The sequence below is a fragment of the Borostomias antarcticus genome (assembly GCF_949987555.1).
Source record: "Borostomias antarcticus genome assembly, chromosome: 9".
Lineage (NCBI taxonomy): Eukaryota > Metazoa > Chordata > Actinopteri > Stomiiformes > Stomiidae > Borostomias > Borostomias antarcticus.
Window position 1 is genome coordinate 4,378,441 of NC_140242.1, and position 14,015 is coordinate 4,392,455.

General features: G+C 50.4%; 1 protein-coding gene across 2 annotated transcripts; it reads left to right on the forward strand.

Annotated features, from left to right (window-relative positions):
• The first annotated feature begins 280 nt into the window (after window positions 1–280).
• mrasa (muscle RAS oncogene homolog a) lies at window positions 281–10,537 on the forward strand. Of its 2 annotated transcripts, none has more exons than XM_084443657.1 (6): window positions 281–394; window positions 7,822–8,028; window positions 8,284–8,437; window positions 8,554–8,653; window positions 9,764–9,843; window positions 10,417–10,537. In XM_084443657.1, exons 2-6 carry the CDS (start codon window positions 7,836–7,838, stop codon window positions 10,514–10,516), a joined length of 627 nt encoding a protein of 208 aa, XP_084299783.1. In that variant the 5' UTR covers window positions 281–394; window positions 7,822–7,835; the 3' UTR covers window positions 10,517–10,537. The 2 variants fall into 2 exon arrangements, with proteins under 2 accessions (XP_084299783.1, XP_084299784.1); XM_084443658.1 differs by having other exon boundaries at window positions 10,424–10,529.
• Window positions 10,538–14,015: the final 3,478 nt, after the last annotated feature.

Below are 14,015 nucleotides of genomic sequence, written 5' to 3' on the forward strand. Positions count from 1 at the left end.
GTCAGGGTGCGCAGCAGCATAGCGGAACAGTCCACTCTGAAGGGGTTCCTCCTCAACTTCTTCATGTTATTTCCATTTCTTCTAGAGGTCAAATAAATGATGGGGATGTGAAGAGTTCCAGAGAATAACATAACGGGTTCAAGTACGTACGTGGTATTTTAAAGAAGAAAAAAATCGTCAGTTTTATTTCTGACCAATGAAAAGGTCCACCCCTCTGTTGGTATGCTATTTATAGTATCAGCTGTTGCGATATAAAGATTTGCTACACAACGGATAGTTTGGTGAATGTGTGACACTGGCATTTAGCGCCGAGGATGGCTCTCATGGTCTGACGGCGGCTAAGATGAAGACTAGCTGAACGTGAACGGGTTGTGCTTAAGACGAACACACATCGGTAAGTTGCTTTTGGAAGAATAGGATCTAGTCTTGAATTAGATTGCTTCTCTGTAAATTCACTTGGCCTAAATCAGGTTTAAAAAATAAGAATATATATAGCCTATACGGCGTATATTTTAACGATGGACTAGTGTCGGCTATGCCTTGGCCTATTCCTTGGAGGAGGTTTCACCAAAAGAAATCGACTCGTATGAATGGCTACATTCATATGAGGAAATTGCAATTGCTGCAAACTTCTCAAAACGATGAAGCAACACATCCCTGCGGGGCGGCGGCGCTCCGGGCCTTGAACTGTCTGGGCGACCTCACCGTGAGACACTTCATCTGTCATTGTGTAAAAAAGCTCAAGATCATCTCGTGGGTAAAGCTACTTCTCACGTCTGTGATATTGGTTTGTAGTATTTTGATTTGGCTATAGGCTATCTGTTGAAAGTGCTTCAGTGGTAGAACCGCTAGATGTTGGTTTCTCAGAGGAATTCCTGCTGGTCTGGATCATCGGATGAACCCGTGCACAACTACTGAGGCTCGACATTCATCCAACTATTAATAGAAGAGGGAAATCAGCGGATAATTCATCCAGAACACCGAGGCTGGGCTCGGCTGGCCGACTGTATCAGGCACAGAAAAGCTGTATTTAAGGAAGTAGCCTGCAGAACCACCCTGGTTGGTTCCTGTCGGGTATGAAACGGTGACTGACAGCCTAATGGGGAGATGCTCAAAACCCTGGTTTATTCATGTATCCTGTTATTCTGGTTTGCATATTCCTCTAATTTTGCATGATATAGAATGTACCACTAGGGTATTTCAGGGGTTGACTGGAAAGCTAGCAGGCCAGAGAGTGCACAGTGGCCTCTGAAAAGACGGTCTACCTCTGAAAAGACGGTCTACCTCTGAAAAGACGGTCTACCTCTGAAAAGACTGGCTACCTCTGAAAAGACGATCTACCTCTGAAAAGACGGTCTACCTCTGAAAAGACTGGCTACCTCTGAAAAGACGGTCTACCTCTGAAAAGACGGTCTACCTCTGAAAAGACTGGCTACCTCTGAAAAGACATCTTTGGCTTGTGTGTCTGGCAGTGTCAGTGCATCAAAGGCAACATGATGTTCATCAATACTCTTCATGACCTTTATCAATACTCTTCAAGTAGTCTTAAATGGATTTAGTGTAGGGGCACTTTTAGTCACGTGATCTATTCCTTTAACAACTCAGCGGAAGCCTTTTCAGAGGCGCAGTAGTGGAGAGGAGGGGGTGTGGCTTTCAGATGGAGAGAAAACAAACACACTCTAGTCATGAGCTGGACGGACACACGTCATCCAGATCACACGTCATCCAGATCACACGTCATCCAGATCACACGTCATCCAGATCACACGTCATCCAGATCACACGTCATCCAGATCACACGTCATCCAGATCACTTTCATAAGGGGCTGAGTTTTGCACCGCGTGTCTACTCAGAATCCTGTGTGTTCCTGAGCGCTGACCCGTGGGCTTGTGACCTCTGACCCGTGGTCTGGTGACCTCTGCTGCTGTCCAGTCATCAGCTGGTCCTTCACCCCCCACAGTAGGACTGACACACACACACACACACACACACTGGTGGACACACACACAAACACACACACGCTGGTGGACACACACACACGCTGGTGGACACACACACGCTGGTGGACACACACACACGCTGGTGGACACACACACACGCTGGTGGACACACACACACACGCTGGTGGACACACACACACACGCTGGTGGACACACACACGCTGGTGGACACACACACACACACGCTGGTGGACACACATACGCTGGTGGACAGAGGAACAGAGGGGGGGGAGGCTGTGACTGGCTGGCCAGAGCAGAGAGTTCTGATTGGCTGAGCCAGGGCAAATGGGTTGTGATTGGCTGGTAAGAGAAGAGAGGTCCACACATTGTTTTTATAGGGATTTTAATAAGGCACAAGGTTTGAGCTGACGTGGCCTTCGTCAGGTGCAACAACACCAGACAGGTGAAAGGGGAGGGGTTTACTGCATACTGAGGGAATAGGTTGAACCCAAGTGGGGTCAAAGTTTAAAGTTTACCACAGGTACGGTTTCAAACACCTCGTCATCCCCTCCCACAATTGTATGTAAATACAAATGAATCAATGTTCACAATATACAGTAGCTTAGGCTGATTGTGCATGAATGTATTAGACAGGCTGGGTGAATTAAAAGAACACAGAAAGCCCGATAGATCCATAGATGATAGCATAGCAAGGCAGGCTAAACGCATAAATATACAATCATGTTAGCCTCACATGTTATAAATACTGGTGTACTGCTGCTACGTGTGATTGGCTGGGCCAGGGCAGAGGGTTGTGATTGGCTGGGCCAGGGTGGAGGGGGGGGGGGTTCTTCCTTCCCATCATTGTACTTAGCAGGAAGTGTCTGTAGTCACCAGCTGACAGCTATTTTCTGTCTGTCTGTCTGCCTGCCTGCTGAAACCTAGTGCCCTGGCCTCTACCCACAGGCCTCTACCCACAGCCTCCCCTGCCCTGCCCTGTCCTACCCTGCCCTACCCTACCCTGCCCTGTCCTGCCCTGCCCTGCCCTGCCCTGCCCTGCCCTGCCCTGCCCTGCCCTGCCCTACCCTACCCTACCCTACCCTACCCTACCCTACCCTACCCTGTCCTGCCCTGTCCTACCCTGTCCTACCCTGCCCTGTCTGAGCTCTCTCACTGCCCAGTCTCAGGCCCGATCCCAGACTGCCCCCTAGTCCCTAACCCCATTGAGCTCCTCCCCCCTCAGTGTGGGCCTAACCCCATTGAGCTCCTCCCCCCTCAGTGTGGGCTGGCTGCTCTCTGCTCAGAGCCAGGTTCAACCCTCATGTTGTGTGGATACAGGTGTTGTGCTACAGGACTTCCAACTAAGAGGGTCTGAGCTGGTTTCCTTGTGTGATCATACGTGTTGCTCAGTAGTCTCAGTGGTCATCTGGTGGCGGCTAGCTGGATCAGGGCTGGGGGTGGCTAGCTGGACCAGGGCTGGGGGTGGCTAGCTGGACCAGGGCTGGGGGTGGCTAGCTGGACCAGGGCTGGGGGTGGCTAGCTGGACCAGGGCTGGGGGTGGCTAGCTGGACCAGGGCTGGGGGTGGCTAGCTGGACCAGGGCTGGGGGTGGCTAGCTGGACCAGGGCTGGGGGTGGCTAGCTGGACCAGGGCTGGGGGTGGCTAGCTGGACCAGGCCTGGGGGTGGCTAGCTGGACCAGGGCTGGGGGTGGCTAGCTGGACCAGGGCTGGGGGTGGCTAGCTGGACCAGGGCTGGGGGTGGCTAGCTGGACCAGGGCTGGGGGTGGCTAGCTGGACCAGGCCTGGGGGTTAAGAGCACCAGAGCCACTCCTGTCTCTCATAGCATGTCCAGGTTTTATTCTCATTTCTACAGACCATAATGATGAAGTGCAGTAATCCGTGTATCTAGACCTGCTGCTGTGGTCTGGGGCTGCGGCCTGACCCCTGACCCTCAACAACAACAGCAACAACAGAATGCATTATGGGAAAGTGCTTCAGTCTAACCACTGACTACGTCCAGCCTGGTGTTGAGGGGAGTTTCTACTTCCTGTCTGCTCCACCAGCCTGGTGTTGAGGGGAGTTTCTACTTCCTGTCTGCTCCACCAGCCTGGTGTTGAGGGGAGTTTCTACTTCCTGTCTGCTCCACCAGCCTGGTGTTGAGGGGAGTTTCTACTTCCTGTCTGCTCCACCAGCCTGGTGTTGAGGGGAGTTTTTGGAGACGGGCTCCAGGCCCCCCGTAGCTGTGTTCATGTTGGAACTCCTGCCTGAACACAGCATCCAGACAGACGGAACAGAAGGACCGGCTCAGTACAGCAGCCTGCCTCTCCTTGGAGGGTTGGAGTGTCCTGATCCATTCACAGAGGTTGTGTTTAGGCTACGAGAGTGAGCTGAGTAAATCCAGCAGTGTTGAGTAAGTCTGGCAGCGTTCAGTGCTCAGTAAATCCAGCAGTGTTGAGTGCTCAGTAAATCCAGCAGTGTTGAGTAAATCCGGCAGCGTTGAGTGCTCAGTAAATCCAGCAGTGTTGAGTGCTGAGTGAATCCAGCAGTGTTGAGTGATTGGTGTGTTGTCCTCAGTCGTGTGTCAGCCAGCTGTTTCTCCTCAAGCTAGGTGAGTGTGTGTTCTAGTTAGTCAAGCTAGGTGAGTGTGTGTTCTAGTTAGTCAAGCTAGGTGAGTGTGTGTTCTAGTTAGTCAAGCTAGGTGAGTGTGTGTTCTAGTTAGTCAAGCTAGGTGAGTGTGTGTTCTAGTTAGTCAAGCTAGGTGAGTGTTCTAGTTAGTCAAGCTAGGTGAGTGTGTGTTCTAGTTAGTCAGGCTAGGTGAGTGTGTGTTCTAGTTAGTCAAGCTAGGTGAGTGTGTGTTAGTTAGTCAAGCTAGGTGAGTGTGTGTTCTAGTTAGTCAGGCTAGGTGAGTGTTCTAGTTAGTCAGGCTAGGTGAGTGTGTGTTCTAGTTAGTCAGGCTAGGTGAGTGTGTGTTCTAGTTAGTCAAGCTAGGTGAGTGTTCTAGTTAGTCAAGCTAGGTGAGTGTGTGTTCTAGTTAGTCAAGCTAGGTGAGTGTTCTAGTTAGTCAAGCTAGGTGAGTGTGTGTTCTAGTTAGTCAAGCTAGGTGAGTGTGTGTTCTAGTTAGTCAAGCTAGGTGAGTGTTCTAGTTAGTCAAGCTAGGTGAGTGTTCTAGTTAGTCAAGCTAGGTGAGTGTGTGTTCTAGTTAGTCAAGCTAGGTGAGTGTGTGTTAGTTAGTCAAGCTAGGTGAGTGTGTGTTCTAGTTAGTCAGGCTAGGTGAGTGTGTGTTCTAGTTAGTCAAGCTAGGTGAGTGTTCTAGTTAGTCAAGCTAGGTGAATGTGTGTTCTAGTTAGTCAAGCTAGGTGAATGTTCTAGTTAGTCAGGCTAGGTGAGTGTGTGTTAGTTAGTCAAGCTAGGTGAGTGTTCTAGTTAGTCAAGCTAGGTGAGTGTGTGTTAGTCAAGCTAGGTGAGTGTGTGTTAGTCAAGCTAGGTGAGTGTGTGTTAGTTAGTCAAGCTAGGTGAGTGTGTGTTCTAGTTAGTCAAGCTAGGTGAGTGTTCTAGTTAGTCAGGCTAGGTGAGTGTGTGTTAGTCAAGCTAGGTGAGTGTGTGTTAGTCAAGCTAGGTGAGTGTGTGTTAGTCAGGCTAGGTGAGTGTTCTAGTTAGTCAAGCTAGGTGAGTGTGTGTTCTAGTTAGTCAGGCTAGGTGAGTGTGTGTTCTAGTTAGTCAAGCTAGGTGAGTGTGTTAGTCAAGCTAGGTGAGTGTGTGTTCTAGTTAGTCAAGCTAGGTGAGTGTGTGTTCTAGTTAGTCAGGCTAGGTGAGTGTGTGTTCTAGTTAGTCAGGCTAGGTGAGTGTTCTAGTTAGTCAAGCTAGGTGAGTGTGTGTTCTAGTTAGTCAAGCTAGGTGAGTGTGTGTTCTAGTTAGTCAGGCTAGGTGAGTGTTCTAGTTAGTCAAGCTAGGTGAGTGTGTGTTAGTTAGTCAAGCTAGGTGAATGTGTGTTCTAGTTAGTCAGGCTAGGTGAGTGTTCTAGTTAGTCAAGCTAGGTGAGTGTGTGTTAGTCAAGCTAAGTGAGTGTGTGTTAGTTAGTCAAGCTAGGTGAGTGTGTTGTAGTTAGTCAAGCTAGGTGAGTGTGTGTTAGTCAAGCTAAGTGAGTGTGTGTTAGTTAGTCAAGCTAGGTGAGTGTGTTCTAGTTAGTCAAGCTAGGTGAGTGTGTGTTCTAGTTAGTCAAGCTAGGTGAGTGTTCTAGTTAGTCAGGCTAGGTGAGTGAGTGTTCTAGTTAGTCAAGCTAGGTGAGTGTGTGTTCTAGTTAGTCAAGCTAGGTGAGTGTGTGTTCTAGTTAGTCAAGCTAGGTGAGTGTGTGTTAGTTAGTCAAGCTAGGTGAGTGTGTGTTAGTCAGGCTAGGTGAGTGTGTGTTAGTTAGTCAGGCTAGGTGAGTGTTCTAGTTAGTCAAGCTAGGTGAGTGTTCTAGTTAGTCAAGCTAGGTGAGTGTGTGTTAGTTAGTCAAGCTAGGTGAGTGTGTGTTCTAGTTAGTCAAGCTAGGTGAGTGTGTGTTAGTTAGTCAAGCTAGGTGAGTGTGTGTTCTAGTTAGTCAGGCTAGGTGAGTGTGTGTTAGTCAAGCTAGGTGAGTGTGTGTTCTAGTTAGTCAGGCTAGGTGAGTGTTCTAGTTAGTCAAGCTAGGTGAGTGTGTTCTAGTTAGTCAAGCTAGGTGAGTGTGTGTTAGAGCTGTTTCGGTGTGGTGCTCTGGATAGCCATATGCTGATGGCTGATGTTTATGTGTGTAATAGCCTATACTCTGGATAGCCAGTGTGAGGATAGCTGATGTTTTTGTGTGTAGTACTCTGGATAGCCTTTGTGTGTGCGTGCGTGTGTGTGCATGCATGTGTGTATGTGTGCGCGTGTATGTGAGAGTGTGTGTGTGAGAGAGAGAGAGAGAGAGAGTGTGTGTATGTGAGAGAGTGGGTGTGTGAGGGTGTGTGAGTGAGTGTGTGTGTGAGAGAGAGTGTGTTAGCTGATGTTTCTGGTCTCATGCTGCATCATGTAGTCTCTCTTGTCTCCGTGGTGATAAATGAGTCTGCTGCTGCATGGCTCCACTCTGCTACTGCCAAGTAACCCCCCCCCTCTATCCCCCCCTCTCCCTCTCTCTCTATCCCCCTCTCTCTATCCCCCTCTCTCTCTCCCTCTCTCTCTCTCTCTCCCTCTCTCTCTCTCCCTATCCCCTCTCTCTTTCTCTATCCCTCTCTCTCTCCCTCTCTTTCTCTATCCCTCTCTATCCCCCTCTCTCTCTCTCTCTCTCCCTCTCTTTCTCTATCCATCTCTCTCTCTTTCTCTATCCCTCTCTATCCCCCTCTCTCCCTCTCTCTTTCTCTATCCCTCTCTCTCTATCCCTCTCTCTACCCCCCCTCTCTCTCTATCCCTCTCTCTCTCTCTCTCTCTCTCTCTCTATCCCTCTCTCTCTCTATCCCTCTCCCCCCCCCCTCTCTCTATCCCTCTCTCTCTCTATCCCTCTCTCTCTCTCCCCCCCTCTCTCTCCCCCGTCTCTCTATCCCTCTCTCTCTCTCCCTCTATCCTCCTCTCTCTCTATGCCTCCCTCCCTCTCTTTATTTCTCTTTCTGGTAACACTTTACAATAAGGGTACATTAAGTATTAGTTCATGCATTATTAAGCATTAAGTAACAGTTAACTAATGTCTCTAGTAACCATTTACTAATGTTATTTATGTTAACTAAGGTTAACTCGCCTAACCCTAACCCTAACTAAGGTATTAATTAACATTAGTACCCTAACCTAACGCTAAAGAAGCATTAGTTAACAGTTAACTAATGTTTTTTTGTGACCCTTATTGTAAAGTGTGACCCTCTTTCTCTCTCTCTCCGTCCTGTGTGCGTTCCAGGTGTAGCCGGCTCCATGGCCACCAGCGCGGTGCCCAGCGACGACCTCCCCGCCTACAAGCTGGTGGTGGTGGGCGACGGGGGGGTGGGGAAGAGCGCCCTCACCATCCAGTTCTTCCAGAAGATCTTCGTCCCCGACTACGACCCCACCATCGAGGACTCGTACCTGAAGCACACGGAGATCGACGGCCAGTGGGCCATCCTGGACGGTAGCCTATCTCTTGAGTGTCATGTTCTGGGTGAATGATTGATTAGAATATGACGACACGTCATAAAATGGGACTGGATTTGGCTGAAGGTTAAGTGATTGGTTTTCAATCTTTGTAGAAATGTATTTTATTACATAATTGTAAAATAACATTAATACAGCATGCGAGAGAATTGGATAGAAAAGCCCAGTGTGGCGTTGACATGTGCTGGCTGTCCCGTCCTGTCCCGTCCTGTCCCGTCCTGTCCTGTCCCAGTCCTGGACACGGCCGGTCAGGAGGAGTTCAGCGCCATGAGGGAACAGTACATGAGGACGGGCGACGGCTTCCTCATCGTCTTCTCCGTCACGGACAAGGCCAGCTTCCAACACGTGGACCGCTTCCACCAGCTCATCCTCCGGGTGAAGGACAGGTGAGGCGCCCTCTGCTGGGCAGGTGAGCCTGGCGTGACCGCGCCCGTGGGGTCATCAGCCAGGCCGTGAAGGCGAGGGGGAGGAGTCTGAGCTCAGCGTGTGCCTGTGCTTCCAGGGAGGCCTTCCCCATGGTGCTGCTGGCCAACAAGGTGGACCTGGTTCACCTGCGGAAGATCACCAGCGACCAGGGACAGGAGATGGCTGCCAAACACAACGTGAGAGCCCCAGCTAACGCTAACCCCTAACCCCTAACCCTCAGCCTGACAGACAACCCCCTCAAACTCCACCCTCTTGGAGCAAGAGAGAGCGAGCTGAGGGAGAGAGAGAGGCTGGGAGAGGGAGAGAGGCTGAGAGAGGGAGAGAGGCTGAGGGAGGGAGAGAGGTTGGGAGAGAGGCTGAGGGAGGGGGAGAGGCTGAGGGAGGGAGAGAGAGGCTGAGGGAGGGGGAGAGGCTGAGGGAGGGAGAGAGAGGCTGAGGGAGGGAGAGAGGTTGGGAGGGGGAGAGAGGCTGGGTGAGGAGAGAGGTTGGGAGGGGGAGAGAGGCTGAGGGAGGGGGGGAGGCTGAGGGAGGGAGAGAGGCTGGGAGAGGAGAGAGGTTGGGAGGGGGAGAGAGGCTGAGGGAGGGAGAGAGGTTGGGAGGGGGAGAGAGGCAGAGGGAGGGAGAGAGGTTGGGAGGGGGAGAGAGGCTGAGGGAGGGAGAGAGGTTGGGAGGGGGAGAGAGGCTGAGGGAGGGAGAGAGGTTGGGAGGGAGAGAGGTTGGGAGGGGGAGAGAGGCTGAGAGAGGGAGAGAGGTTGGGAGGGGGAGAGAGGCTGAGAGAGGGAGAGAGGTTGGGAGGGGGAGAGAGGCTGAGGGAGGGAGAGAGGTTGGGAGGGGGAGAGAGGCTGAGGGAGGGGGAGAGGCTGAGGGAGGGAGAGAGGCTGAGGGAGGGAGAGAGGTTGGGAGGGGGAGAGAGGCTGAGGGAGGGAGAGAGGTTGGGAGGGGGAGAGAGGCTGAGGGAGGGGGAGAGGCTGGGAGAGGTTGTTGTGTGCTGGGAAGCTGGAGGCTGAGTCAGCGTGTTCTTCAGGGTGTGAGTTGGTCTGGTGGGATGGAACACAGGAACAGCCAATCACAGCCAAGCCTGCTGTTCTAGAACACGCAGTTTAAGACTCCGCCACGGGGAGGAATCTGAAGGAACATCTACTCTGGTGCAGACTGTTGTTTTTAAGATGTGAACATGAGTAAAATCATCATCGTTTCTCTGCAGTGTTTTGTGTGTCAGTCCAAAGCCGTGTTTAAGTGTTGTGTGTTTATTTGAATGCTCATGAGTCCTTGGTCTGTGTCCATAGATCACATACATAGAGACCAGTGCCAAGGACCCTCCCATGAACGTGGACAAGGCCTTCCACGAGCTGGTCAGAGTCATCAGGTCAGTCCTCAGAAAAGCATTGATCTATAGAAGAAATCACGTTTGTAATTGCATGTAATCAAAAAATGAATTGGAAGCAAATGCACATAACTTGAACGAGCAAAAATGCCCTCCAAGATGGTGCCTCTGCAAACAACGAGGGCTTGGTGTGTGTATGGAGGTCGGATTGGAGGAAGAGAGAAAAACAGCCATTTCCTGTATGAACAGACATGTCATTTCCTGTACGAACAGACATGTCATTTCAGAGGAATCCAGTATGTGTTGATGTTAAGTGTGAGGTCATATCCTGTTGGATGGCCCATTCATCCTGTTGTTGAGATGTGTTTATTACTGAGCCAATGAGGACCTCTAGCTGCTAGTCTCTCTCTCTCTCTCTCTCTCTCTCTCTCTTTTAATCTTTAGTTCTCCAGTAGTTTTGTTTTCTTTACACACTCAATGTTTCTCCACCCCCTCTTTCTCCCTCCTTCCCTCCCTCTTTCTCCCTCCCTCCACGTCCCTCTCTCTCCCTCCTTCCCTCCCTCTCTATCTCCCTCTCTCTCTCTCTCTCTCTCTCCCCCCTGTGTGCTCTTCCAGGCAACAGGTTCCAGAGCACAGCCAGAAGAAGAAGAAGAAGATGAAATGGCGCGGGGAGCGCACCACCGCCTCCCACAGGCTGCACTGTGTCATCTTGTGACCTCCTCTCCCTTGCTCCTCCTCCTCCTCCTGGTGGCGGAGCAGCTCTGGAGTCAGCCCAGCAGCCCGGGGACCAAGGCAGCGAGGGGTGGGGAGGGAGGGAGGGAGGGAGGAAGGGCTAGGGGAGAGAAGGGGAGAGAGAGAGGGAGGGAGGCTGACTCCCCTGTCTCTGCTGTTAGGGGTGCGGTCTGAGTCAGAGTTGTTCCCTCGCCGCTGGACCAGTCTGAGTGACAGCACTCCAGAGAGACGTCTGAATGGACCTTGATATGGGCGTGGCCACAGTCCTGTGAGGGCGGTCCGCGTGGCGGAGGGGTGGGGGGGGGCATGGAGGTGTTCTCTGGGGAGGAGTGCTGGGGTTGGTGGGGGGCTGTAGGGGACCCATGGTGTTTGTGCCGTTGTTGGTGAGTATCTCATTGTGTGAGTGTACGTGATCGTGGTTCTGCATCGTGTTGGATGTCATTGTGAGTTGATCAGGGAGGAAGTGGTAAAAAAGAAGAAGCTGGCGAAAGCAGGTGAAAATGACAGATGTAAGAGATGTAGAATAGCAGCTGTTTGACTGCCTGGAAGGTCTGGTTTAGCCAATTAGATCTCATTCACTAGCCACACCACGCACACAGTACAGTACATGGATGGTCAGGCAATTATGTCATCATCGCCAGTTAGCTTCAACACAGCCTACAGTTCAACACCAAGCCTACAGTTCTCCAGGCAGAACTCAGGCAGGCCTGTGGTCTGTGTGGATCTCTGTCTGCCTCCCACCAGACAGCTGCCCAGGACACACCTCTGGTCTAGCACCTCTGGGCTAGCTCCTCTGGTCTAACTCCTCTGGTCTAGCTCCTCTGGTCTAACACCTCTGGTCTAGCTCCTCTGGTCTAGCACCTCTGGTCTAGCACCTCTGGTCTAGCTCCTCTGGTCTAGAACCTCTGGTCTAGAACCTCTGGTCTAGCACCTCTGGTCTAGAACCTCTGATCTAGCACCTCTGGTCTAGCTCCTCTGGTCTAGCACCTCTGGTCTAGCACCTCTGGTCTAACACCTCTGGTCTAGCACCTCTGGTCTAGCACCTCTGGTCTAGCACCTCTGGTCTAGCTCCTCTGGTCTAGAACCTCTGGTCTAGCACCTCTGGTCTAGCTCCTCTGGTCTAGAACCTCTGGTCTAGAACCTTATGGTCTAGCTCCTCTGGTCTAGCACCTCTGGTCTAGCACCTCTGGTCTAGCTCCTCTGGTCTAGCACCTCTGGTCTAGCAGCTGGTAGAGACGTGGCTGGTGGAAGCTGTTGGCACTAGGGGTTAAAGGTCAATCAGGGGACCACTTACTGAAAGCACCAAGATGTCTGACTTTCTGTCAGAGGGGGGGTTTGTAATAACCTATTAAATGGCTTGTACTGTTACGCACTAAGTCAGAGGCGGGGCTTTTCTGTCTGGCTGAAAATCATCTCTTCAAGAAAGAAAAGTATCTTTGCACTTTTAATGATAGATTTCTGACTTTCATATCCGCATGTTTTTCAAATCTGCAAATGAAAGGGAAAGAATAATACAAACTAGAAACATAGACTGAATGTAAAAAAAAAAAAAAAAAGAGCTAAGCTGACCTGTCAAACTGTAGCCCAGTGAGTCAACACGCGGTTTTAAAGAGTGACTTGATGTTCTGCTCCCAGGGTTGTCCAGGAAACCCATAAAGACGTAAGGGTCCGGTCCTCTGTCTGTGGAGCCCTGGCTCAGCAGTAGTTTGGGTAGAAGGTGAATGATGATCTGACGCTTCCTTCTTTATAGCTTGTCTGCAGTCAACCAGGAAGTTCCACTAGTTCCACAGGAAGTTCCACTAGCTGGGATAAGAAGCATCAGATTTGGCAACTTTGGCAGCATTTAAAAATGAAGAAGAAAAAAAAGAGAAGAAATGTATATGTCTATAATGAAGTGATATCATCAAGTATGTTTGATACTTTTTGTATTATTGATAGGAATTTCTTGCGTGTTTTTTTTAATGAATAATTTATTACTGTACCTGTTACCTCAATGCGTTGATAACTGGCTGGTGTGACTGAAGAGGAGGTCGCACAACCAAGGCCTTCCTGTCTAGCTTCAGGGTTTCAATATCTGCAGAAAGAAATAAAGTATTGTTGCTATACCACGCTTGCTGTTTTACTCATCTCATACATGTATGGTCTCACCTGTGGGAGTATGATCAATTTCAGTGAATACGGTTTGGAGCGGAGTTCAACTGGCCAGGCAGAAGCTGCTGATTCATTCTCACCAAGTTTCACCAGCCTGTAAACCTCATCTCAGAATATTAATCTCTTTCTGTGGGACAGTGGAGGTCTATGAAGAGATAAATAAATAAATTGAGTCGTGTGGGACCGCTGAAGAGCATGGCTGCCTAAATTGGGGCTCCCAAAGGGATTACCTAGAAATTTGATTGATATAATATGTTTATACAGTCAAAATTACGGCTAGGGTTTCATTTTTAGTTACTTAATCCAACACCGGTGATATTGGATGTGGACAGGGAGTAGGCCAGCGCTGCTAAACAACCCCGCTAGCATGGCGAGTGGAACAGCCTGTTGCTAATCAGGGCCAAAGTGATGGAGAGTGCTGAGAAAGGCGAGGCTCAAGTTTTGTCTGCAAGCTCCTCTGGGTAAGGCTTTGAGCTTCTCTGGGTAAGGCTTTGAGCTTCTCTGGGTAAGGCTTTGAGCTTCTCTGGGTAAGGCTATGAGCTTCTCTGGGTAGGGCTTTGAGCTCTGGGTAAGGCTTTGAGCTTCTCTGGGTAAGGGTATGAGCTTCTCTGGGTAAGGGTATGAGCTTCTCTGGGTAAGGCTTTGAGCTTCTCTGGGTAAGGCTATGAGCTTCTCTGGGTAAGGGTATGAGCTTCTCTGGGTAAGGCTTTGAGCTTCTCTGGGTAAGGCTATGAGCTTCTCTGGGTAAGACTTTGAGCTTCTCTGGGTAAGGCTTTGAGCTTCTCTGGGTAAGGCTATGAGCTTCTCTGGGTAAGGATTTGAGCTTCTCTGGGTAAGGCTATGAGCTTCTCTGGGTAAGACTTTGAGCTTCTCTGGGTAAGGCTAAGAGCTTCTCTGGGTAAGGGTATGAGCTTCTCTGGGTAAGGCTATGAGCTTCTCTGGGTAAGGCTATGAGCTTCTCTGGGTAAGGCTATGAGCTTCTCTGGGTAAGGCTTTGAGCTTCTCTGGGTAAGGCTTTGAGCTTCTCTGGGTAAGGCTTTGAGCTTCTCTGGGTAAAGCTATGAGCTCCTCTGGGTAAGGCTATGAGCTTCTCTGGGTAAGGGTATGAGCTTCTCTGGGTAAGGCTTTGAGCTTCTCTGGGTAAGGCTTTGAGCTTCTCTGGGTAAGGCTTTGAGCTTCTCTGGGTAAGGGTATGAGCTTCTCTGGGTAAGGGTATGAGCTTATCTGGGTAAGGCTATGAGCTTCTCTGGGTAAGGCTATGAGCTTCTCTGGGTAAGACTATGAGCTTCTCTGGGTAAGGCTATGAGCTTCTCTGGGTAAGGCTTTGAGCT

Bases quoted from the DNA above. Each gene is read 5' to 3' on its own strand.
- mrasa (XM_084443657.1), top strand. From the start codon at position 7,836: ATGGCCACCAGCGCGGTGCCCAGCGACGACCTCCCCGCCTACAAGCTG. The intron at 8,438-8,553 runs GTGAGGCGCCCT...CTGTGCTTCCAG, and splicing joins ATCCTCCGGGTGAAGGACAG to GGAGGCCTTCCCCATGGTGC. The intron at 9,844-10,416 runs GTCAGTCCTCAG...GTGCTCTTCCAG, and splicing joins GAGCTGGTCAGAGTCATCAG to GCAACAGGTTCCAGAGCACA.